General features: G+C 37.6%; 2 protein-coding genes across 5 annotated transcripts in view; both read right to left on the reverse strand.

The window, feature by feature from the left end:
• LOC127162791 (uncharacterized) overlaps window positions 1-27,223 on the reverse strand; it is a gene marked incomplete at its 5' end in the record, with an annotated part of 236,588 nt that overhangs the window by 109,179 nt on the left and 100,186 nt on the right. The window lies entirely within an intron of this gene.
• On the reverse strand, window positions 9-14,169 carry LOC127161958 (stonustoxin subunit alpha-like). 4 transcript variants are annotated; one of them, XM_051104746.1, is made up of 11 exons: window positions 14,052-14,160; window positions 13,908-13,952; window positions 12,674-12,790; window positions 12,268-12,571; window positions 9,271-11,107; window positions 8,657-8,830; window positions 5,995-6,168; window positions 5,718-5,888; window positions 4,703-4,855; window positions 2,667-2,713; window positions 9-1,082 (listed from the first exon to the last, which is right to left on the reverse strand). In XM_051104746.1, the coding sequence occupies exons 7-11, from the start codon at window positions 6,084-6,086 to the stop codon at window positions 487-489; spliced, it is 1,059 nt and encodes a 352-aa protein (XP_050960703.1). In that variant the 5' UTR covers window positions 6,087-6,168; window positions 8,657-8,830; window positions 9,271-11,107; window positions 12,268-12,571; window positions 12,674-12,790; window positions 13,908-13,952; window positions 14,052-14,160; the 3' UTR covers window positions 9-486. The 4 variants fall into 4 exon arrangements, 1 of the variants encoding a protein (XP_050960703.1); XR_007827223.1 differs by lacking the exons at window positions 9-1,082; window positions 2,667-2,713; window positions 4,703-4,855; window positions 5,718-5,888; window positions 5,995-6,168 and having other exon boundaries at window positions 8,713-8,830; XR_007827224.1 differs by lacking the exons at window positions 9-1,082; window positions 2,667-2,713; window positions 4,703-4,855; ... (2 more) ...; window positions 12,674-12,790; window positions 13,908-13,952 and having other exon boundaries at window positions 8,688-8,780; window positions 14,052-14,169.

Genomic DNA, 27,223 nt, shown 5'->3' on the forward strand with positions numbered 1-27,223 from the left:
TACTGTCATTAAAACATTTTACTACTCAGAAGAAAAAATATATTTCAGAAGGTAAATATTCTGGCAGCTTCTTTCACTGAAGGAGAGCTCATAATAATGTAATATATCTTTACTGTGGTTACAATAAATATAGATTTGATTAAATCCTGTTATATTTGATAATGTCAGAAAATAAAACTTTCAGTCTCATATGGAATTGATTTGATTCATAATTCATACAGCATTCAAATATCTCAGATATTCATCATCAATTACAAAATGATCTCAAGATGATCTGATGTTGTTTTACTCCAAACAATACAGCAAACTCACATGAATAAGACATTACAGATATCACAGAATGTCTAGATAAGGATTTATGACACATTTATTCTGATGTTCACATTAGTGTCATGAAGGGACTCAGTAACATTTGTAACTCTTACTGATTCATATTCCACCTCAAAGAATTAAGAGTAGAATCTCTTGTTAATCTATTCTGATTCATCAACACAGTTTGACTGATGATCCAGGGCTGTAAAACCCAATCTCAGGATAGAGCGGCTGAGTGAATGTGGTCTGGACCGCGTGGATGAGGCTCACTGTGTCAGAGACGCAGTAGAAGGACAGAGTTCCTGCTCTGTGATCCACAAACACTCCTATTCTATAGATATTATCATAATCTCTTCCTACAACCCTGAGATAAACATTCTCAGCATCAGCATTAAACACTCCTCTTCTACAACTGATAGGCTTTGCAGGGAGATCAGTCTGTGTGTTATTGTGTATGAATGAGTAACTGAAGGGAGTGCAGAACAAACACCAGGACTGATCACTATCTCCAAGCCCAGACTCATAACCCTGTCCCTTCCTGCTGATGCTCTTATATGACACTGAAATATACACATCTCCTCTCCACTCCAGCTCCCAGTAACAGCGTCCACTCACACTCTCTCTACACATCGCCTCACGACGCTCAAATCTGTCTGGATGATCAGGATACGGATAATTTGTGTTATTCGTGCAAGTAATCACTCTGTTGTTTTCAGACAGATGGAGCTGTTTATATACTGTGTTCAGATCCAGAGTGAACTGACGGGAATCTGAGGGAGAGAAAACACAGCAGAATCAGGAATTATGAATGAATTATTAAATTAAATGTGCATATCACGTGACTTTGAGAAATATTGAAAACTTAAGTGAATTCTGTACTTTTTTGGTAAAATCTGGTAAACATTGCTCCACACCAGGTGTTACCATTTGGGGCAAGAAAACAACTTCTACAGAGGCTTCAGATGTAAGCTGAGAATAAATGTTTTTGGCCCTTTTGTTTTGGTAGTATTTAAGGGAAAGTTGCAAATTAGGGATTGCTGATCAGTGATCAGTTCTTAATTATGAATATTGCCTAAATTTAACGATCACTTGAAACTGGAGTTAGACTGAACATGGAGCTAGACCAAAATTGAAACTAAATTCTGATAAATTCAAGTAAAAGACCGAATACACACTGAAATTTGTTTGCTGAACTTTTTAAAATCATTGTATTTACATGAATGAGTCGTCGTATTTCTCTTTGTTTAAAGGCAGATGCGTTTTTTTTTTACCACACTTTTTTACTTGTACACTGACATGTTTGATGAGCCAACATATTTTCACTCTCTGTCCAGTTCAGCTGGGATTTTCTTGACCATTGTGACCAAACATGATACACACTGTAATGGGTCAGACTTTATTTTGTTAGTCCACTTTAGACATTCTAAAAGTAACTTTGCAACTACATGTAAACTAGTTCTCATTAATTCATAACTACATGTCTACTAACTCTCAGAGTAGACTGTTACGGCAGGTTTAGAGTTAGTAGAATAAGTTGACATATACTTGTTAAGTTTCTGATAGTCAGTATGGTGTATGTTGTGGACTCATCAAAATTAAGTGTTAGAAGATATTAAAGGCAGAATATGTAAGATTTTTGTAATAAAATATCCAAAAACCACTTGCACAGTGTTATATATTTCATGCAGTTGTGTGCTTACGTTATCTCAAAAGTTCTCTAGAATTTGTAAATTCAGAGAAATTCCAGATTTAAATAATGAACCATCCCTGTTCATTGTCGCCAATGACACAATATACGCGCTATTCGGTTTCTGCCCATGAATGCGGAAGTGGTAGTTATTTATTGTGCAAGTGCATTTTAGGTATCATGGATCACCATTACACCTTGCAAAATTCCCAGAAACATAGACGTATACCATCTGAGGCAAGAAGGTATTGGAACAAACAAAATAAAAGTAGAATAAATATCGGCTTGGCATTTATAAAATGGAGAAAGCTTTGCCAAAACCTTGGACTGGACAGAAATGCTCTCACATGCATTATCATATCAGTACAAGGCAAATATTGAATCCCTCTTATTATCTCGTAGCTTGCCTTCTCTGGGGTGTATTTTGGGACATCATTATAGCAGGGTGGAGCGGCACTGAATAATCACTCTGCTCCGCTTTTTGCAGTGCAAATGTTTGTAATGAAAATAATAGCAGGTTTTTGCATTTCTTACAGATATCTGCTCATTTGAAATCGGATACAGATGAGGTAGCACTGTAAGATTACATTTGTTTGAACGCATTTTAGTGTGTGTGTGTGTGTGTGTGAGAGAGTGGATTAGGTTAGGGTTAGATGTGTGTACGTACATTTCTTCAGTCCTGCTGTAATTCGGTATTCTTCTCCATGATCCATGCTATAACACACACACACACACACACACACACATAAGATTCATATTGATTTGAATAATTGTGAAAACAAAATAATCAAGACAAAATATCATGTTAAACTTTAAAAATACTAACAATATTCTAAATATTAACAACATATTAAACATGTTAGAAAATCATAGGATCAGGGTTGCTGCTCTCACACAGTTTCAGACCGCGGTGATGGACTAAAGACAAAAGAAATCACTCAGTCTGTTCAGGATTTCCCCCGTCTTATTTGGTTTCACAGAGACTGAACTGGTCTAAAATACATTAAACCAAATAAAACCAGACCATGAAATTAACAGCTAAAGTAATGATCCATGCTGCAGGTATGTGTCAGTCAGTGCCAGTAATGCATTGAGATCTTTTTTGTTTTATTTATTGTAGTTATTACGATTAATAACTCTTTAAACATCAAGGACATCCTGCACTTTATTTTCTCCAAAAAAAAAAAAAAACAAAACAAAACAAAACAAAAAAATTAAACCAAAACATCAGATGAACGTGTTTTGCTTCCATAGGACATACAAAACCTTTTAATACAAAAGAGTCATTTTTGCCTACAATATAAAAGTAATAATATGTTTAAAACAGGATTCGTACAGGTGCTGGAAATCCTTGAAAATGCTTGAATTTTCACTAACCTTTAAAAAGTTCTTGGATTTTAGATAATGTGCTTAAAACTGCTTGAAATTGTAACTGAATTGCTTTCATAGTAACATATTTTAAGCTTAGTAACATATGTTTCATAGTAACACTGACACTGACGGAGATCAAGGATACGGACGAGGTCCCCTCCAAGGACTTCACGGTCTCCTGCACTAGCCTTTTTGGACCGGCAGTTGAGGGATTTGTCAAGCACTTTACTGCTGCACAGAAGTTGTCCCAGGCCAAGCTCCAGCTCTACGACTGCTACTAGTTGCCCCAAGTTAGCACAGACTCAGCAGTCTATGGAGCCTGCGCCTCCAGCTGCCCAGACATCTGCAGCATGGTTCCCATCTTAGTTCAGAGCAAAGACACACACATCCTGAACTCCGAGGTGATGAATTTACTGGTGAAAGGAGCCGTAGAAGCAGTTCCCCCAGCTCAGAGTGAGTCAGGCTTTTACAGCCATTACTTCCTTATCCTTGAACCCCCGATATCTGAACTGCGTTCTTATGAAACGGCCATTCAGGATGACTACACTGAAACAGATCCTCTCGCAAGTGTGCCCAGAAGGCTGGTTCTTAAAGCAAACCAGTGCTTAGGCTTTGCCTTCCTTGTACACTCTTTGCCCTCACTCAGTGCTAAAGCTGTAAAGGTTTTTCTTCCTTCCTGCAAATTACTTGCTCCCTCTGGGTGGTTCTGTTAACCTGTTAACCTGCTCCAGGACGTCCTTGCACTGAAATGGTCTTTGTTTTCACATGTTCATTTTTAAATTAAACACACAAAATTAATCTTAACAAACTATATATCATTCTAAAGGTGTAAGCCTTAAGCATCGACAATAGATTGTTTATAGTATTAGTATTGAATGTATTAGCTAAATTTGTTTAAGTCTGTTAATAGTATGAAAGAGATACATGGAACTACTTTGGTTATTATCTATAATCTGAGAAAAATAAACAGATTTGATAGACTCAATTTCAGCTCTTTATTCCCCCAAATGGTCTTTACAAACTTGATAAAACACATTCAGACCTGAGTCACGCCACTTGCACTCAAATTTACAGCAAGCTGCTTTCTTAAAGCGCAAGTTGTCTTTATACCAAGGGACAGAATGAGCAAAAGAGACACAGTGAGACTTCAGTGAAGTATAAGGTAGAGACAAATCCAGGTTAAAGAAAATTGACAGATGATCTAAGATACCAGTGTCAACAGAAGACAGCTGTGAATCAACTGCATCATTTGCAAACAAAAATAATTGTTGTCCACTAGAACCCCTAGAGTAGTTCAAGTAATAAAACCTAAAAAATTTCCACTCAACATACTTGAGTTTGTCCAGATTCTTGAGTTTTTCAGAGAGCAGCTTGACTCCTGATTCTCCTGGGTTATTGTAGCTCAGATCCAGCTCTCTCAGGTGTGAGGGGTTTGAACTCAACAAATAATCACAGCCTTCACTTGTCACCATACAGCCAGATAACCTACAGACACACACAGCAACAAACCACATCACATTAGTTCACACAAAGCTGACACAAAGCACTTCTTAGAACAAATGGATGATGACCCAAAATACACAGCAAGTTTTTGATCTTTTCAACAAGGAGTTTTTGAAAGTAAAAAAAGTGGAATATTCTGCAGTAGCCAATATCTATCTCCTGTGGTCTGTAGCAGAAATCAAGATAAAAAAATAAACCAACCTGGTTTAGATCAGGGGCCTGTTCTTTGTATGTTGCTTATTACATCTGAGATGATTTGAAAGATTCCAGATCTTCTAATCCTGATAGCTGATCTCTGGCTAATTTAGTTCTTCAAACTAATTTGCATATTAAATGATTTTGGGCATTTGTTGGCGATTTCTCAAAACCTGTCTGCGAGTCAAAATCGGGGCTAAAATCGTACAGTCTGAACTTGGCATTATCTGAATCTCCTGTGCTCCATCCAACAGAAGTGGGACTTTCAAATCTCAAGTCAAATTTCAATTCCTCTATATTCCTTAAAGTTAATGAGATAATAGGCCTGCTGTTATTGAGAATTACAGTGGTCAGATGTTGATGTTTTATTGGTTAAAACGATGTCATCATCATGGAGATCAGTGTTTAATTTAGCTGAGCTATTGACCCTTGACTCATGTGTTAGATATCTATCTGTAACACTATGTGTGCTGTTGTAAACCAGAGATAGTGAGCAGCTGTTAGCTGATATGTCATCATGAGCTGCCCTGGCTACAACATTTCACTCTAAGATATGATTTTCTTGTGTGGTAATGAATACAGTGTCATGCTTCACTCTCAAACAAAATGCGGTAGCATGTTGTTAATTATTTTATGGAAAACAGTTTACCTCAGTATTTTCAGGTTACAGTTTATCGTCAGTCCATGGGAAAGAAGCTTCACACCTAAATCTTGCAGGTCATTGTTACTCAGGTCCAGCTCTCTCAGACAGGAGTTTAAGGATTGTAAAACTGATGATAAACTCTCACAAGACTGAGCAGTGAGATTACATAAGGGAAATCTAAACAAGAAAAACACTGCAATTGCTCACAGAATAAATCTCAGCAATATGATTTTTAATGATTTATTTAATGGGCAATAATTAATGAAAGTGTTTGAAATCAAACCTCAGTATCTGCAGCTGACAGTTTGGACTCTTCAGTCCATCAGAAAGCAGCTTCACTCCTGAGTCTTGCAGGTCATTGTTACTCAGGTCCATCTCTCTCAGACGGCAGTTTGAGGATTGTAGAGCTGAAGATAAACTTTCACAGGACTGAGCAGTGAGATTACAGCCAAATAGCCTGTAAAGAGAACAAAACAAACAGCCATATTAATGTCTTTATCGGGTTTATAATCTGAACTGCAGGTTTGTCCTAAATACAAGCTAAACTAAGGCAATAGGACATCCCGTAGGTTGGATCAGTGCACATTCTTTCCCTACATGATTCAGTTTGAATCAGTTTGAATTTAGAATGATCACAAAATTCAAGACAGAATAGCAGAGCAAGTGAGTGATTGTGTCATTGATGCGGAAGCAGTTCAGTTCATACCATCCAAGTAAATTTTTTTATTTTTTGAGAGAAAATCGCCAGATGGCTAATAAAAAGTGACTCTGAGGGGGGTATATTTGCCATTTGGAAAAGATGATCGGCCATTTATCAATTGTAGTACAGCTTTGCAGCGCAATGGTGCTGCTGCACAAGGTGAGATTGTTCACAAAGCACAAACAAGTGATCGATTTGACACTTTGCCCAACAGGGATTACAGGGTTAAACGTGGTCATAGTGTCCATAGGAGAGCTGTTGCTAGAGATATATCTACACCTCAGTGCCCCAAAGAGGTAGGAGTAGCCAAGGTACATGTGGGAGAGCACAGCATCAATATCTATTATATCTTGAGTATTACTGATGAACTGATCAAAAAGTAGGTTACTGTTTACGTACATTTTACAACTATGTAATATAGTAATAATTAAAAAATAAATAGTTAATAATTTATAGTATAGTAGTCCAGTTTTATTGTTGTTTTTTTCTTTTCTTATCATTTGGAATGAGGATAAAAAGCCAAAAATCAAACAAACAAACAAACAAACAAGTTCAAACATCAAGTCAATATCTACTATTTCCTGAATATTATGAAATTCAAAGGGGATCGTCCCTGCTGACGTCATAATATGCAAATTAGATGAGTATATTTACATCCCAAATGAACTTTCATTCATGCAAAACATTTTTCTAATTTACAGTAGTCTGTGAGTATAAAGAATCAATACCCATGGAACTAAATTAGGATCTAAAGCAGTGGTTCCCAATTCCAGTCCTGGAGACCCCCTGCTCTGCACATTTTGCATGTCTCTCTCCTAATGAGCTGATGATTTCATTCAGGGTTAGGGTTAATAAGGTAAATAAGGGAGTCATGCAAAAAGTGCAGAGCAGGGGGGTCCCCAGGACTGGAATTGGGAACCACTGATCTAGGGTACAATTAAAATCACCCCCAACTATTAAATTACCCTGAAGAGAGGAAAAAATTAAGATTAAGATTATAAAAAAAAATTAAAAAAAAATTCAGACTGAAAATTTTCACAAGATTACAATATTCACAAATTCACAAATGAAGCATCCTACTACTACTAATAAAATATCTGCGGGATGGACCACCAATAATTTTTAATACATGAAATAGTACTGATTTATTTATCAGCACAGCTACCCCTCTTGAATGTCAATCATATGATGCTACTTCAAACTGGCCTGGCCATCTTTTCGAACAATGCCATTCATCCATGATTTATTCACGATAGAGCACTTCCTCGAGTACCTTGTTGCTTTTATAAAATGGTTACCAACAATAAAAAAAAAAAAAAAAAATATATATATATATATATATATATATATATATATATATATATGTATTGAAATCTTACTTTTTTTTTAATCAAGTTCATTAAATGCAGTCCTTCTGCTAAAAAAAATGTTCCTGACAGCAACAGTAAATGGCAAGAGAATGTTCCAAACATGCCTCTCATCTAATGGAGCTTAAATAAAAACAGAGAACAGCAGAGAATTGCTTATCTTCCGCTGTATCATTTATTTTTTAACACCATATATAATATTTTCTCTCACACATACATCTGCTTATCTCTCAGCATGACAAAACGTCTGTTTTCCGTCTTTTAGTTTTAAAACAGACTGATTTGCAGCGCATCACAAGTAACAAATATTAATTTTACCAAAATGCATAATACACGGAACAGTTTTCCTTCCTGAAAGAAAAACAGCATATGCTGGTTAGGTATGTTTTGATGTTGGGATGCTGGTTTAAGCTGGTCCTTTCCTGGTTTATTCTGGTCATGTACTGGCAAAGGACCAGCATAAACCAGCAAAATGACCAGCTTAAACTAGCAAAAAAAGCAGAAAGAGAGCGTTGAAATGTACTGCCATTTAGTAGTGCTGTCAATTGTCATTTTTACTTTGCTGCAACTTAAAATATATAACTTCAAACCATAATTTTTAACTGAACCAAAATTTCCTGGTGTGCATGTTTTGAATGTGCTTCTTCTAAGTTTTATTGGAAGTTGTATCAATGTTGGGTCAATGTAATGTATTTAAGTTGCATAATCTTGATGGAACTAGGTTACAACAACAAAACTAGAATTGTTTGTATTATCAGAGAGAAATACCTCCTTAAAGCAACAACTGCACAGGTTCACTTTTTACAGTGTAGCCATACTTACTAAAAACACATTATTATCCAAATTATTTTAACATAATGATTCAGTGAATGTCAAACCTCAGTATGTTCAGTCGACAGTATGAACTCTTCAGTCCATCACAAAGCAGCTTCACTCCTGAATCTTACAGGTGATTGCTACTCAGGTCCAAGTCTGTCAGATGGCAGTCTGATGATTGGAGAGCTGATGACACAGTTTCACAGCATCTTTCATCAAAACCACAGCTGTCAAATCTGCCCAAACAGGTTTATTCTGATTAATTTCTGATGTTTAGTGTTTCTGCAATAACTTATTTTGCTCTTCATAATCATGACTTTTCATGGTTTCATCATGTGTGTGGCCCCTCAGCTAAAGTGGTGAACAGATCCAAACATTGGCCAATCACAGCCCAGCATGTGAATTCATGAAAAAAATTATGATGATGTACCCATCTTAGTTAATGTCTTAATTAATGTGTAGTTCTTCCATGAAGCCATGAATGAAAAACTTTGAACTCATGTAAGTTTCTAATAATTCATGAGATATCACTTCATGAAGTAAGGCAACAATTCATGCATGCATGTATGCATGAATTCATTGTAATTCATGTAGCCTCACTGTAAAGTGTTACCCCACTTATTTAGTGATCTAGATTAAAATATTTGATTAAACTGCAGTCAGTGAAATTACTCACAGGGCTTTTCTGCAGCATCTCATAGCTGGAATAAGTCTCTTGTAGTTTTCTTGGGATGATGTGAATCTCTTTGGGTTGAACTCATCCAGAATCTTCTCTGACATCAGCAGTATGTAGGTCAGCACTGAACACATTGAAGATGAGAGGTCTCTTCCTGGATGTTCATCTGAATTGAGGTATCTCTGCATTTTCTCATCTAATGAACGATCCTTGAGCTCAAGTAAGCAGTAGAATAGATTGACTGAAACTTCATCTGGGATATTCTTATCTTGCACTTGTTTAATGTGTTCAGTTGTTTGTCTGATGCGCTCTGTGGTGTCTTCAGTGTGTGAGATCAGACCAGTGAGCAGGTCTTGGCTGGATTTCAGTGTAATGCCCATCAGAAACCGCAGGAACAGGTCCAGATGTCTTTCTGACTCTCCATGGCTTTATCAACAGCCTTCTCCAGTAGCTTTGGCAATGTAATATTTTCTTCTGGCTCACTGATTAAAAACTGGCGCTGCTGCAATGTGATATTTTCTTTTGGTCTATCAAAGAAAAACTGAAGCTCCTGCATGTTCTTGTTCAGGTAACAAAGGAACACATGCACTGCAGCGAGAAACTCTTGAACACTCAGATGCACAAAGCAAAAGACCTTTGTCTCATGAAGCCCATGTTCCTTCTTAAAGATCTCAGCGATCATTCCTGTGAACTCAGTGTCTTTACTATCAATACCACATGCTTTTAGATCTTTCTCATAGAACACAACGTTTTCCTGCTTCAGCTGTTCAAATGCTAGCTTGGCTAACTTTAAAATCATTGGTCTGTTTGATTCTAAGTTCTTCGTAAAATCTCTTTCTTCTTTTCCATCGTACTTTTGGTTCTTCATTTTCATCTGTATCAGCAGAAAGTGGATGTACATTTCAGTGAGTGTTGTGCTGATGTTCTCTGCATTGGTTTCAATGAGAATATCCTGAAGTACTGTGGCTGTGATCCAGCAGAACACAGGAATATGGCACATGATGTAGAGACTACGAGATGTCTTAATGTGTGAGATGATTCTGTCAGCAATTTCAATCTCTTTTGGGAATCTCTTTCTGAAATACTCCTTCTTCTGTTCGTCATTGAATCCTCGCACTTCTGTGAACAAACCTACATATTTTTTAGGAATCTGATTGGCTGCTGCCGGTCTTGAGGTCACCCAGACCAAAGCTGATGGAAGCAAGGTCCCTCTGACCAGACTTGTGAACAGCACATCTACAGATGATCTTTTCTCAACAGTGTTCAGAGACCTACTATTAAAATTCAAAGGCAGGCGACTCTCATCAAGTCCATCAAATATAAATACTAGCCTGGATTTCTCATATAACTTTGTTTTCTCCATATCCTTCATTTTAGGATAAAATTCCAGCAGAAGCTCATGGAGACTGAACTCTTCATTTTTCATTAAGTTCATCTCTCTGAATGGAAGCAGGAACACACCGTGTATGTCCTGATTGGCTTCTCCTTCAGCCCAGTCCAGGATAAACTTGTGCACAGAGACTGTTTTTCCAATGCCAGCCACTCCCTTAGTCAACACAATCTTTTCCTCATCATTTTCCCTTAATAATGTAAATATATCATTGCATTTGATTACATCGCATTTGTCCTGTGTTTTTGCCTTCATAAAAGCATCATCAATCTTCAGAATCTCATGTTCCTGATTAACATCTTTCATATCTCCCTTAGTGATGAAGAGCTTTGTGTAAACAGCCTGGAAATGTACTTTATTTTCTTTCTTGTCCTCAAAAATACATCCTGCTTTCTTCTTCATTTTGAATTTGTGAGATTCCAAGAATTTTTTTCAGAATTAAATCTGCTGTTTTAAAAGATGATATAGTTAATAAAACATCGATTTAAAAAAATGAAAATAAAATAGATTTTTTTTTTTTAAGAAACAAGATTTTACATCAACGTAGTCTCTTCAGAATTCATTCACCATATTGTAATTAAACTACTTTTGAAAGTAACACCAAATTCATCAAATATGCATAGGTGGTGCACATATAATACTTGAAGAAGAGAAAGTGCAATGTACAATATGTTGGAACAGTCCCCCTTCTGAATAAAAGAGCCAGCTGCTAACTGGTAAAGTCACTGCATCACTGTTATTGAAACAGTCATCTTCCTGATATGCTCTTAGGACTTTGTATGTGCAGTGATAAGCTTTTTTTAACACTATCTGAACATAAAAAACACATTTTATGAGACAGTCGTCAGATTTCATTGTTGATTTAAAATGTAGCTATAAGTCTGGTGAACAGTTTTGAAGAATTTGTTGTTTCCTTATTCAGAGACATGGGAGCTGCATTTGCTTGCCTGAAATAGCTGAACGAGAGGCATTTCAAAGAAAGGTGAAATGACTTGACTTAAAGGGAATTGGTAATACAGTCCTGAGGTTTTTAATTTAATTTACTAAATTTGTGAATCTGTGAATTTGTGATTTATGCATTCAAATCAAGTCATCCAGGTATGTTTACTTTTTTCAATGTCTAATTTGTAAACTCAGTAGCCTACGCTTCAGGTAAAGCTGGCTGTGAATGCATTGTTTCTGTGTTTATAAGGTATACTGGCGTGGTCATTGCTGCTCACATACAGTGGATGGCTGAAGTTTTGGCTGTTGAGGAGGTCAGTTGTGCTTATCTGGTTAGATCTGGTGATAAAGTACATCACCTGTCACATTAAATCTGTTCTAATTTGAATAATGCTCCCAACCATTATGATCTGTTCACCATCATGAACAATGCCACAGCATGGCAGTGCTTAGGTCATTGTTACTGATATTCTTACTTTAACTGTGATTTATACAACACAACTATGAAGTATGACTGATAAGATCACACATTGTTTTTCAGCGTGTTTCTCTGCTGTCTCTGTCTCTAAGTTTTCTTGTGGCTCTGTGCTATGAAAGAGAAAACTGTAAGTCAAACAGTCACACTAAACAGTTACATGTTACAGTCACAGTGAGTTAAACATTACCTGGCTTGTGTTTCTTCTCCAACTCTTCAGCCAGATGATTCTGGTGCATCTTCTTCAGGATGCCAACTGTGACCTTCACAGCTCCTTCTGGTTTAAAACACGCCACCAGCTTATCCACTGTTTTTAAGCTATTTGCACCCTCCATTTCAGACTTCAATATGCATGCATGATCATTCACTAAGTGCCACTGAAACAGCTCCAGATCAGCCTTTTCCAGGTCCATCAGTGAAGTCTTGAGCAGATCTTTAACAGACGCCATTGTCTTCGTCACTGATTCACAGTTACAGGACAAGAAGAAAAAGGTCTGAAAGAGAGTTGTGTGTATAATTCAAATAATATAAATCAAATAATTCTACAACTAACAAGCTTTGTCAGTTTTCATAGTTTACACCTTTATCAAACACACCTGAAGCAGCTAATCAAGATCTACTAGGTATACTTGAATATTCCAGGCAGGTGTGTTGAACAAAGCTGGAGCTAACTCTGTAGGACACCAGCCCTCCAGGATCAAGCTTGGTGACTCCTGCACAAGGGGACATTGTAAGCTTGCTATCGGTTGCCTGTTACATTACAGTACATAGGATTTCACTTATCACATAAACAGAGTAAGAAGAGATGACTGAGGATGATGGTGAATGATTTACAGATCCTGAACACTGCTGACAAACATTTGATCTTGTAAAATGTGTGGTAAATTCTGTCATTAGTATAAACAGTGCATGCGATCGCATGAAACTAAAGTGAAACTAAAACGCAATCATGCATATTAATAGCAGCTCCCTGATGTCCACATTTTATATACAGTATAACTGCAAGAGAACATACTGAAATATATATTTTCCTCCCTGTGTTTCTTTCCTGCTATGTGAGCTGTGAAACAGCCAGTCAGAGCAGAGCTCAACACTGAGCCTCACTGTGAAGCAGCCAATCAGAGCTCAACATTATTATTCATGACCCTTCCAAAACAGATCATTTCATTCTAAAGACAAATCCTAGGGTAGTAAATGGACATGCAAAACTGGAGATTGTTTGCCCTTACTTAAGCCACATACCTTCTAAATATGTATCAGAGAACAATTTAAAATACTGTATCAATCCATTCTATGGCACCTTTAAATTTGAAATGTCACTACCTTACATTTACGTGTACTTGTGTGTGTGCAATGAACAGAACACTGTTTTCATTCAGTTGTAATGGATATTTGAAGCACTTGAGTTATTGGAGTAATGGTTACTAGATTTTTCAAGGCAATCGGTTTGTAACGGCTCAGGATGTTCCAGTTCAGCTCAATGCAAGAGTTTCACCCACGGCTTGACATTAACTTATTTGCTCACTGGAGACACTGTTGTTAGTGGTTTTCCAAATCCAGGAAAAGAAACCCTCAAATACAGATTCAGCTCGGAGTAACATTTCTAATGTAAGTCCTGTAAGATGTGCACAAACTTAATGTCTACAAGCGATCGTTGTGTTTTCACTTCTAATGTGTACAACAATTACATTGTCAAATAATATTATTATTAATTATGAAATAATCTAATCTGAATAAGATACAGCATGAGCAATGACAATTATGCCATTACATAAATGAATACTTAAGAAAGGATCAAAACGTCTAATGAATGTCCAATATAAAACCAACTTTCCGGCATCCTGACAAAAGCCCACTTGATCGGCACATGAAGAACTGTTAATAAAACCATAAAAATGACTTCAGCACAGCATTAAAGAAGCAGGAACTGATCAATGAAACATTAAAACAATGAAAGAAAGATAAAACACTCACCTCAAATAATACTTGTAGATCTTTCTGCTTCCTCTAAACTGTCGTGTTGAACAGATCTGAAATGTTTTTTTACGTCTAGCAGGAAGTAGTCGAGAGAGCTCAGTGTATTTCTTGCTTCCTCCTTTTGTCTAGAAACAACTGAGGAGAACTGTGAAGCATTGCTGTGTGTTTCCTGAACATACATGGTGGTTGCATAGCAGTGGGAGTGACTTTTAAAAAGTTAAATATGAAATAAAAACCATCAGTAGATGGCAGCAAGAGTTAATGATTCACTCGAATTGTTCATGCAACTGGTTCATTTAAAAACACTGATTAATTCCAAAACTTAACTGGCAAAGTTTGCACCTTTCCTTTTACATTTTGGAGGAACAGCAAAGCTTGTGTTACTATCTGAACTCTCTTCTGATGTAACAGGAATGTCCTCATCCTCACTGACTGCTCCACAATCATCTGTCTAGCTCTAAAGACAACGACCATTCATTTCAGTTACTCCTCATTCATGGTTTATTCTTTGTGAACACCTACTCTGAAATTTCTTGCTCTTTTCAAGGTCTTCACACAAGTAAGAGGTTGTTCACTTGCAGAGGGTGTAGGTGTCCATCTGCCACTGTCTTTAATGTCAGTATCATCATCGTCACTGCTCGCACTTGAACTTTTAGAGTCAAAAGGATAATCCGAGTCCTCATGATTTGCAGATCTTGTCTAAGATAAACAAATTAGGCACTCTTAGACAGCTCTCCAACTAACCCTGTGAAATGTGTGCTTATATTATATATGCTTTTTTATAATGAAATACCTTAAATTGTTTTGAAAATTGAATCTATTGAATCAACGTGTATTATTTTTATTAGGGAAGAAAAAACTTTATTGTGTTTCTAGCAAATGGTTACAAAGTTGTTTGGTGAACGGGCTTGCAATGAAAATGGAACAAAGTAACATTAACTGTATTTACTGAGGTTTTGCAGCTTGTATTTAAACTTGCTACAAACACCCTTCTGTCATTTTATTTTAATATTCTGGTAATGTTGACAAGATGAGCTAATTATTTAGAAAATTATAGTTATTTACAATTGTCGCATATGTACCCTGCTCAATAACCTTCAAAAAGGTGTATTTGTAGAGTAGTTTAACTAAATCAGTGGTTATCAGATTCTGTCCTGGAGGGCCGGTTTCCTGCAGAGTTTAGCTCTAATTTTTAAACAATATTTTACTCTACTACTTTACTTGAGGAGGGGAAAGTGAAGACAGAGATGATGATAAAGAGCAGGAGAAAGAAGAGGAAGAACAAGAGATGGAAGAAGAGCAGGAAGAGGTCTAGCCTAAAGAAAAAAGAAGGCATGCACAATGGGAGCATGTATGTATTTTCATAAATTTTATAGAGAAAAAAAAACTAGTAATGTACCTAATTACAAATTCCTTTGAAATAAAGTAATCAGAACAGTAACGTGATTACTTTTAAAAGGAGTAATCAGTAATTTGATTACATTTTCAGAGTAACTTGCCCAACTTATGGATATTATGAATATATACTGTGTTTGTAACGCATGCTCCAGTTACCTACGAAGAAGCAAATGGGCCATCCACATCGAATACAACACCACCTTGGAGAGGTCAGAGCCGTGGTCATAGTCGGGGGCACATTCGTGTGTGCGAGGAATCGTGTAGCCCCTCACCAGTATCACCTGATGGAAGATGGAACACTGAGGCAGATCCTGATATAGTGCCCAATATTCCAAGGTTTACTCCTAAAAGAAACCTGGAGTGGAGCCACAACTCACATTTGGAAAAAATCTCCACTTGATATTTTCAGTCAATATTTTGAAGAAGAGGTCATAAACATCTTGTGTGCAAACACAAAAACAAGAATGCGGTGAGAAATCTGGAAAGGGGTAGGAAACTCACATGAGCTGATTTATACAAAAGTACATAGGTCTGCTTCTCTACATGTATGTGATGGATCTGCCAAAAGTGAGGGAGTTCTGGAAGAAGACGACTTAGTTTCATGTTCCCTTTCCTGCTACTGTGATGTCCAGGGATCGTTTTTAGCAATCTCCACATCAGTGATCCAGTGGAAGATGCAGAGCATGACAAAAAAAGGGGCACATAGGAATATGACGCTCTTGGACATTATAAGGAACAGGTGCATTTTCTGTTGATAAGAGGTGATGATTGCCACCAAAGCCAGGATATCCTTCAAGCAATATATGAAGGCCAAGCCTACTTAGTGGGGCACAAAACCTTTTTGTGTTAGCAATGGCTACACCATTGACATCAAAATCTACACAGGGAAAAGGCCTGTCTTTTGATGTTGTCACATCATTGGTGAACCAAGACTATCTTGGGTCAGGCCATGTCATTTGCCTGGACAGAGATTAAGCCTAGTCCTAGACTGAAATGGCCATTTAAACCAGATTTAATGAGAAGTGCTTTCTCAGTCATGGTTTTAAAGTCTCAGACTTAGTGTAGTCCAAATTTTAATAGGCTGATTTTCTGGACGAAGACTAGAGCTACTTCAGGACTAAATTGGGGTTTAAATTAAACCTACCAGGAGGCAGGTTTAACTTCAGATTAACGTTAACATGTTTCCAGTCTTTATGCATCAAAAGTATTGGTACCCTTTGTAAATGAACAAAGAAGCCTGTGAAAATAAATCTGCACTGATCATTTTGATCTTTCATTTAAAAATGTTTTTCTCTAATACACATTGGCCACAATTAATGGCACCCTTTTCCCGTTTGTTCAATACCTTCTTTTGCCAGCTTAACAGCTCTGACTTTTAATGCCTGAAGAGTCGGAGAACACCTGATGATATCAGAGACCATTGTTCTATACAGAATCTCTGCAGACCCTTAAGATTCTTAGCTCCATGTTGATATTCTCACCTTTTCAGATTTCTAGGGTTTTTGTATTGATTTTGATGGTCCTTTTGGATCAGTTTGTTTGAAGATCCAGCCATGGCTCTTTATAAGGCTTTTTGATCCCAAGACATTATTGTCTGCAATTATCTGGCTGTGATCCCTGGAGAGTCTTTCGCCACTCAAACAATGGCCAACTCAGGCAATATAGTCACAGACAATATATTTAATCCCTCGTTGAGAGCCAGACCCGTTGTCCTGGTTTGTAGGGAGGGTGTGGGTGACGTAGTCTGTTGGCCTGGAACTCCTGTGTTCTTATGGTCTGCTGGAGATGAACATGAGCACTGTTCCACACCCTCTCATTATGCTGAATCCAGTCGTCCACAGCAGAGACAGAAGAAGTTTCACCAGATCACGGGAACATGGAGGGTTGGAACCCCAGGACGCACTGGAAGGGAGTCAAGCCAGTGGAAGTGTTAGTGAGGGAGTTTTGGGCATACTTGGCCCATGGTAGAAATTCTGACCATCTGTGTTGTTGTCTGCTGCAGTAGGTTCACAGGTATCGACCGATTTCTCTTGGTTGAGCCTGATGTGAAACTAATGTTTATGTCTAACTGTTTGCAGAAAGTCCTCCAGACTTGTGAGGTGTATTGAGGTCCATGATCACTGACAGTATCTTCGGGGAGGCCGTATACTCTGAAGACATGTTGGAACAGGGCTCGGGCTGTTTCCATGGCTGTAGGGAGACCCCTTAAGACTCGTTGAAAGGAGGTAGGTCGGCGAAAAAGTAAAATGAGATGTTGGACCATGGATTTTGAGGAATGGGTAGTGGTTTGAGGAGACCCGAGGGTAATTCTTTAGGAGTTTTGGATTGGGCACAGACTGGATAGGACTTGACATATGTAGTGACTTCCTTGGGCATGGCTGGCCGCCAGAAGAAGTTTAATACCAGGATGTCCTGCACTGAGAGAAGTATAGACCCATTGCATGATTCATGGCCATAAATATGCTGGTACGTACTGCTTGTCAGGGGGGCACTGAGCAGGGGCTGGGTGGGTCGTTCTACTGTTCTCGAGTGTGTAACTACTGTAATATTTCTGTATCTACTTTTGTACTTACACATACAATTCAGTGGGTTGCTACATGTGCGTAGTCAAACATAAATTAGAGCTGTATATACTATGTACTTACACTGTGATTACATACTACATACACATCTAGTTACTATGTAAGTACACAGGTTTTAGGGACACAATATAAAGTGGGACCCAATCGCTTTTAAGGGGGATTGACTAACCTGGTCTCTCTTCCCTTCAGTCAGTCACAGTCACCTGTCTCTCATATTTCTCACTGCATGTGTTTACCTTGTCCTAATGTCTATAGAATTGGTAGAATATGCCCCCTGATCAACCTAAATGCATTCATGTTTACGCAAATAATTTCTCACCAGACTGCTTTATAAATGAGGGTCAGTATAAAGTAGGTTTCTCTAAGAAGCTGATCATGAAAAATGGATCGGTACCAACTTTTTGTGTTCCTGCTACACCTCCAGAAGAAGTGAGTGTATTTTTTCTTTCTATGAATCTTAGCAAATCACCTTTTTTAATACTGTGCGAAAGTTAGCAAGTTTCACAACAAATGCAGCTAAAGTTAATATAATTCATATTATCACATTTATATTCAATTCAATTCAATTCAAATTTATTTGTATAGCGCTTTTCATGATACATATCGTTGCAAAGCAGCTTTACACCAAATTGACATTTTTACAATATATGTAGTAGTAGCTTGATGTACATATGGCAGAGATGTGTGGTAAAGATCAATTAATGACGTAATCAAACAGACAAAGAACACTATAAATTAGTAGCAGAATTCGGTAGTGCTGTATGTTTTCAGGGTTGGCATCATCTGAAGTCCTCTGAGGGGTTGGCATCATCTTTTCTTAAGTGTTCTGGATCCACACTGGAGCTTGTGAATTCCTAGTTACCATGGGATGTCAATCCCATGGCAAAAACAGAGAACAAATAGGAACATAATTAGCGTAGCTGCTGTTCAAACTAAGAAAAGGAAGGTTTGTTAAACCAGAGCTTAAAGATTAATAATGAACATTTGATCAGATATAGCTGCAGAAAAAGTTTATGAGATGCATTATTTGAATGCTTGGCTAAAAAGATGTGTCTTTAATCTAGATTTAAACAGAGAGAGTGTGTCTGAACCCCGAACGTTATCAGGAAGACTGTTCCAGAGTTTGGGTGCCAAATGTGAAAAAGCTCTACCTCCTTTAGTGGACTTTGCTATCCTAGGAACTACCAACAGTCCAGAGTTTTGTGACCTTAGGGAGCGTGATGGATTGTAGCGTGGTAGAAGACTAGTTAGGTACGCAGGAGCTAAACCGTTAAGTGCCTTATAGGCAAGAAGTGCTATTTTGTAGCTGATGTGGAACCTAATAGGTAGCCAGTGCAGAGACTTTAAAATTGGGGTAATATGACCATATTTTCTTGACCTGGTAAGGACTCTAGCAGCTGCATTTTGGACTATCTGTAGCTTGTTTATTGAAGATGCAGGACAAACACCTAATAGTGCATTACAATAGTCCAGTCTAGAGCTCATGAATGCATGAACTAGCTTTTCTGCATCAGAAACAGGTCACATGTTTCGCAGCTTGGCAATGTTTCTAATATGGAAGAATGCTGTTTTTGTAACATGAGAAATATGATTTTCAAAAGACAAGTTGCTGTCTAATATAACACCCAGGCTTTTGACTGTAGTGGAAGTAACAGTATATCCGTCTAGTTGTAAATTGTAAGTCAAAAGATTCTGTGTATTGTTTTTAGGTCCAATAAGTAATATCTCTGTCTTATCTGAATTTAATAGCAGAAAATTGTTGGTCATCCAATCTTTTACATTTTTAACGCACTCTGTTAACTTTGATAATTCAGAAGTTTCATCTGGTCTTGTTGAGATATATAGTTGAGTATCATCAGCATAACAATGGAAACTAATCCCGTGTTTTCTAATAATATTACCAAGGGGCAGCATGTATATTGAAAATAGTAGAGGACCTAGAACAGATCCTTGTGGCACTCCATACTTTACTGGTGATAACTGAGATGACTCCCCATTTAAATAAACAAAGTGGTAGTGATCAGACAGGTAGGATCTAAACCAATTTAAAGCCTGCCCTTGGATACCTGCATAATTTTGTAGTCAATCTATTAGTATGTCATGATCTATAGTGTCGAACGCAGCACTAAGATCAAGTAAAACTAGCAGTGAGATGCAGCCTTGGTCTGACGCAAGAAGCAAGTCATTAGTGATTTTAACAAGTGCAGTTTCTGTGCTGTGATGGGGCCTGAAGCCTAACTGAAATTCTTCATAGATATCATTTTTTTGCAAGAATGAGCACAGTTGAGCAGATACAACTTTCTCTAAAATTTTAGACATAAATGGAAGATTAGAAATGGGTCTGTAATTTGCTAGTTCACTAGGGTCTAGTTGTGGTTTCTTAATAAGAGGCTTAATAACCGCCAGCTTGAATGGTTTAGGGACGTGACCTAAAGATAACGATGAGTTGATAATATTGAGAAGCGGTTCTTCTGCCACAGGTAACAATTCTTTTAGTAATTTAGTGGGTACGGGATCTAATAGGCATGTTGTTGGTTTAGACACAGTGATGAGTTTATTTAACTCTTCCTGTCCTATAGCGGTAAAGTACTGCAGTTTTTCTTTGGGTGCGACGAAAGAAGTTGACATATTAGATGCAGTATAATCTACATTGGTTATTGTATTTCTGATGTTATCTATTTTATCAGCGAAGAAATTCATAAAGTCATTGCTATTAAACTGTAAAGGAATATTTAGCTCAGGTGGTGTCTGGTTATTTGTTAATCTAGCCACTGTGCTAAATAAAAACCTTGGATTGTTTTGGTTATTTTCTATGAGTTCGCGGAAATGCTCAGCCCTAGCAGCTTTTAAAGCCTGTCTGTATCTGGACATACAGTTTTTCCATGCAATTCTAAAAACTTCCAAGTTAGTTTTTCTCCATTTGCGCTCAAGATTGCGAGTTTCTTTTTTGAGGGATTGGGTATTACTGTTGTACCATGGTGCAATATGTTTTTCTCTAACTTTTTTCAATTTGATGGGGGCAACAGCTTCTAACGTATCGGAGAAGATGGTGCCCATGTTGCTAGTCATTTTGTCTAGATCCTGTGTATTAAGGGGTACACAGAGCAGTTGAGATAAATCAGGCAGGTTATTTGTAAATCTATCTTTGGTGGCTGGAACAATAGTTCTGCCAAGACGATAATGCGGAGCCATATAGTTAATATCAGTGATACGCAGCATGCACGATACAAGGAAATGGTCAGAAACATCATCACTTTGAGGTACGATATCTATATCAGTAAGATCATTTCCATGCGATATAATTAAATCATCATCATATAGCAGTAAGATTGCGTGTGTTTGATTCGAGATCGCGACCTTTCAATGAATAATCCATATAAGTCTATAGGCTATGTATTTTTGTATGTAATAATTTGCACCAGACCTCAAAAGTTACCTGCGCCCAGGCCCGGGTGGCCCCCCGGTTCCGCGATCCATGATTTGCGCCCCCTTTCCGATCCTTCCGCCCCCCCTTCCGCCCCTAACTTTGATGCAGTGTTAAACTTTTCATGTACGGTGATGTTGTGTAAATACAATATTAAATGATTGTGTTCGTTTTTATTATTATTATTATTATTATTATTATTATTATTATTATTATTATTGGTGTGTGTGTTTTCTACACCTATAGGCATTGAAATGAAAATAAATTGAAACCAAACCAGTCGGTGGCAGCAAAAGGCTGTTTGAATAAGTGAGTTCAACAGATTCGTTCAAACAGCTGATTCATTCAGAAACGAGGCAAGCAACTGTCTTTATGAATACATTACTGAATCACTGACTCATTTGATTCGTTAAAAAATGGATTTATTCAGTAACAAAACGCTGTGTTGCTCGGAGACACAAAACAGTTCTGCTGTGGCAACGCAGGCTGCACAAGCAACATCTGGCACAACACAGGTCGATCGGTGCATCTCTATTTAAAACGTTAACTTTGCTTAGCTAAAGTCTTGATTGTGTCCTCCTACTCCCAAACTATGCGGCTTCTTTGACTTCCTCATCGACCTGAAACATGTCGCCCTCACGCAGATCTCTCATGTCACCTGAGCCTTACTAAAAACTGAGGTATTATTTATAGTTAGTAATGTTCATAAAGTGAAATCCAAAATGTATATTAAAAAAATCACATAAGATGCAAACAATGTACATAAAATGTAACTAGATAGATATATAAATAAATACATATATACATGCAAAGACATAAACTGTGAGAAACGAAGAAGACTAGAATCGATATTCGTATAACATTATAGTATGACAATACTCGCCCTCAAAATTGTCCATGTAATTTGAAATATATCATTCGAAGTCCTTCTCTTTCTTACTGTTGAGCTGATTGCCTCACGATACGATTAACGTCATTCACAGTTATCCAGGGAAGCTCTTGTAAACAGCGAGTGAAGTATGTCATCCTCTCCTGCTCCAGTTTCACACAGTTATAACCAATAGCGAAAAACGGCTTCCGGTGCTGCACCGGATGTAACTGAGCGGACTGAGACCAAACGCGGAAGTGATCGTGCATAGAGTCAATTGCATAAATGTGTGTATATCTATAATTTTAAAGTCGAAAGCTGCGGGAATGAGAAGAACTATGCGATATAGCCATATGTGCAATCCCGCACCGAAATTCAGGACCTAATTAAACATAATTCTGTTATACAGAGATTCGTGGAATAGATTTCCATGACTTTTCCAAAACTTTCTGGGTTTATTTATTTTTCCAAAACTTTTCCAGGCCTGGAAATCGCTTTTTAAAATTCCATGACTTTTCCAGGTTTTTCATGACCGTCCGAACCCTGATCAAGTGAAACACATTGCATTGTGGGATACAGTATTCCCATACAGGATACTGCTCTTTTTGGTGAATATAGCAGGTCTTCCAGATGTTCTGTACATACAGCAAATTTGCATACTGTGCACATTACACATACTACATACTGCAGCAATAGTAAGAGTAGTCAGAAGTTTTATTGTTGTTTTTCTTGTTCAAAGAGAAAAACAAAATGTAGTTTCCAAGCATTGAGTGTTTAAATAGTGGCTGATAATATGGATGATTGGCTTCTGAATTAAACTGAATGCAAATAACATTATATACTGTATGTGTTATAATGTTTTATCTACATGACAGTGTCATAATGGAGGATCTGAGCTGATATATGAAGGTTTAGATGTCAGTGATTCTCAGTGATTCTGATGGGTGACACAGAACTGAATATTTACTGACATTGTGACTCTGATCACTGTGATCACTGTGAGTGAAAAGGAGTGAGCAGGGAATGGTTAGGTAGCTTGAAGCCAGTGGGGCTGTTGGTAAGAAAAGAGGTCCAGTCTAGTCACTTCCTTCTTAGTTGTCTTTATTAAGCAATCATTGAGGATTTGTGTTAATACAAGGTGCGTGTGGTTTCTACAAAAGGAATAACAGAAACGCAGAGTTTCAGTTTGCCAATAAACAAAGTACATAACTGGCAACATGAAACATATGAACTTTTAGGTCAAACTTAAATAACACCAAATAAACACTGACATGGTCAGATACGCACACACAGGAAAAACAAAAGGAACAAGACTCAGTCCTCTGCACAGCTCAGCAGTGTGCAACCAGAAAGGGCAAGCTGTGGGCACAGGTGCAGTTAATAAGGCCTGTGAGGCAGTCCTGATTGGCCTGAGATTGGGGAGGTGGAGCTTAGGGATAATGGAGAACTGAACAGGGGTTTAACACTGCCTTGATTTTGCAGCTTAGGGACACAAAACTTCTCAACAGTGAGCTTGAGACTCAAACATCAATCCACAGATATTAAAATTGTAACACTGATTTTTCTTTCTGTTGATCTTGAAGGAGTCTCAGTTTCATTTGTACTGCTGATGCTGGTTTACAGCTAGAGTTAGTTATAACAGCAAATCACTATTACATGAACACAAAGACCAATGAAATGACAGTTAAACATCCTGAATATATGTGCAGCTATTTACAAAACCAAGCAAACATACATTAAATAACGGCCTCAATAACAAATGTAGAATGAGACTGAACTCTTCTCTTAAATCAGTCAAAAGCTTCTCAAGAGTGTTTTTTTATGATTATGTAACCACTGAATCCGGCTGAGTTTGCTCTGTCGTGTTGCTGCTGCCGTTCTGCTGGTTTTGTTCATTCAGTAGTGAATTCATCTCCTGAGATTCTGTTGTGTTCAGGTTCTGGTTCTGGTTTGATCCACTGGCTGGAGTTTCATCAGAAGCTGCTGCTGCTGCATTCTGGGTAAAATAGGCATATTTTAACGTGTGTTTTCAACAGCAGTGTTTCTCAGAGCTGCTCCTGGAGTCTCCTCATATAAAATACTCAACAGTTTACAGTACAGCACTGCTGGAAGTGTTTGTGGAAGAGCAGATGATCAGGACTTGCTAGTACAGATATTATACAGTTGGGATGTAATGATGTATCAATATAGTGACATCAGGATAGGAAAACTGTCTCGATATTATTGTGGTCACATGACGATATGAAACAATATGGTCTTGCGAGCAAAAAGTGTAGATTTTTAAATATTCTAACATAAAAGGTGTTTAAAGTTGTGTTTTGGTCCATTATGCTTTGGCACAGTATCTGTCAAACGAACTAAAACCGAAAGCACAATATGGTTTAATCTCATCATCAAGTTTGTTTTTTGAAGCAGCACTTCATTCAGGTGATCAGCTTGTGATCCGCTGTTTTCCGCACCTCAGAACGGCTCTGTTCACTGTAAATGAATGCAGTGAACTGGTTTATTGCATGTGCTGTGAGTTTAGCAGCAGCCACCAGTTCTGCTTTATATTTGCGGCAGATGATTACAGCATTTCACTAGATTTGTAGTGAGACGTGATTTTGAAAGCCTGTTTTTACTGAAGCTTTTCCAAAATAAAAGCTTAAAAGTGCAGAATGAATTGCTGACCATTTAAAGTGGTTTAAATGTGTAATGTTACTGCAGTCCAAATTCTAAATATCCCTTTAAAGTGTAGAAATTAAGAAAAAAAATTGTAGCATCTGGACCAATTAGACATACAGTTATTTGTTACATTTAACAAATAGTCTTTAAACCCAACAAGCCAGCTATATGCTGGAGTTCTGGAGACAACCCCCCAAAGCAACTAACACCCCAAAAGGGCTCAGTTGCCAGGGCGACCGTCTGATAACATGGGTTTTATTGCTCAGAGGAATGCACATTTGCCCATGCTATATTTGCCCATAGGAAAGACACAATGCCTATAGAAATTGACTCTTCTCTATTCATTTACAGACAAACCTATCCTTGACCTTCCTATCACACATAGCCAAGTCATTGTGTATAGTTTTGCTATTATTGCCTTCTTATTTTGTGTTTTTCATTATGCACTGTTATATGCATTTGTTATGATAGATCTCTAGTGTAGTGTTACTTACCTATGCCGTGTTTAGTCTCTTTGAATTCGTATTTTGATGATTTAAAATATGCTGTATATTATATGTTGATACCCTTGCAACATATTAGTGTCTTAAAAATCCTTAGTAGTTTTGCATCAACAGCCATTACATAATTACATATGCAAAATACTATGCTCACAGACAAAGAGTCCTAAACTTTCCCTCCAAAGGTGAAAGTCGCCATTGGCTCTCGAGCCTCCTGGAGGTGTAGCTTCCAGAAACCTTAAAAGCATCATGCACATGCTTTCTCTTCTTCGCTCTTCTCTTCTGCAAAACCCTTGGATTGCTGCCCGTGTGGAGGAACCCATGGGAAGCCTGAGCCGGCACGGAGCGACACGCCCCAAAATATAGAGCTGTGGCTCTCGACCACAAAGAGCCAGACATTTTCACTCAACCCGGGAATTCATCTTCATGGAAGTGTCATTTCTCTCTTCAGCATATTTTTAGTTTTCTTCACTCGTCTCACAAGTTCTTTTAGAACCTAAGAGGATGAGGAAGATGAGCTAGAACTCTTCAGAACTTCCCTAAGCGTGCGCCAGGCCTTGCGGCCTTGTCTTTCCATTCCCCAAAGATCACAGGACTTCAGCTGGGTCCCTCTCAGCTCTTGGTTCTTCTTCACTTTTCACATGGGACGAAACTCCCAGTCACCATCGAGTCAGAACATCTTTGGAGTTCATCACTCTTCAGACCCGGAAATACGTGATTGCAATTCCAAAACCACCACTTCTCCAGCCATCAAGACTTTCACCAGAGACTGCATTCAGACACTTGTTCAATGACCAAGGCAATGCAAGTATCGTACATTTAACTAAACAGAACAGACGTTTAGTATAAGCTGTAGACAGCACTGATGGTTTCACTCAGGTGGTTAACTGACTCTTTTCATAGCTTAATTTCCTTGTCTCTCTCTAACTGCTTCTCACTGACTCTTCCCCCATGTATGAGTGATTTCATGTTTGTTTGTTTAGATTAGTTTTGTGTTAGTCCTTCGTTAATAAACTACTGTGCACAAATTACATGAGTTTTGATTCTGATTCTGCCTTGCAAATTAATGTCCCTTTACGATTCTGATTCGAGCTACATGCTCTAATGCAATGATACTTGAAGAAAGTTATTTTCTATGGCCAAGAACATAACATTTCTTAGAGTTGATATAAAAATTATACTAAATGTTCGCAAGATTAACATTAGTTGATGGAAAATTAATTCTGCTACAGTTACTACTGGCAGCTGATATAAGTAATTGTATTTAATCATAATTAATTGTAATTATTTATATACATTTCCCTTTTAAGCTAAATCGCTACAAATTATTGTAATTTCCCTGATGTACTGTAAAGGAAAAATAATATACCTTTGAAATTTTAATTATAACATCCCAATTATACAGCTATTACAGATTCACTGATCAATTACCTGAACTGGTTTGTGTCAAAGGAAACACACAGAATCTGCAGGACTGAGAAACACTGATCTACAAACATCTCTAATAGTGATTACAGATTAGAGTAATTGACACTAACCTAAGATTCCTGATTCTGTGATCCGGCGGCTCTAGTTCGACGAGACTTCATTGCCTTCTGTGTTCAGAAAAAAACAGTTTATTTACACACATCTTCACTAAATGTGTTTCTGATTTTCAGACAGATGTTTAAAGGTGCAGTCAGTAACTGTGTCCACATTTTTTTAAGAAAATAATAGCACATGTGACAAATCAA

The sequence above is a fragment of the Labeo rohita genome, chromosome 3 (genome assembly GCF_022985175.1).
Source record: "Labeo rohita strain BAU-BD-2019 chromosome 3, IGBB_LRoh.1.0, whole genome shotgun sequence".
Lineage (NCBI taxonomy): Eukaryota > Metazoa > Chordata > Actinopteri > Cypriniformes > Cyprinidae > Labeo > Labeo rohita.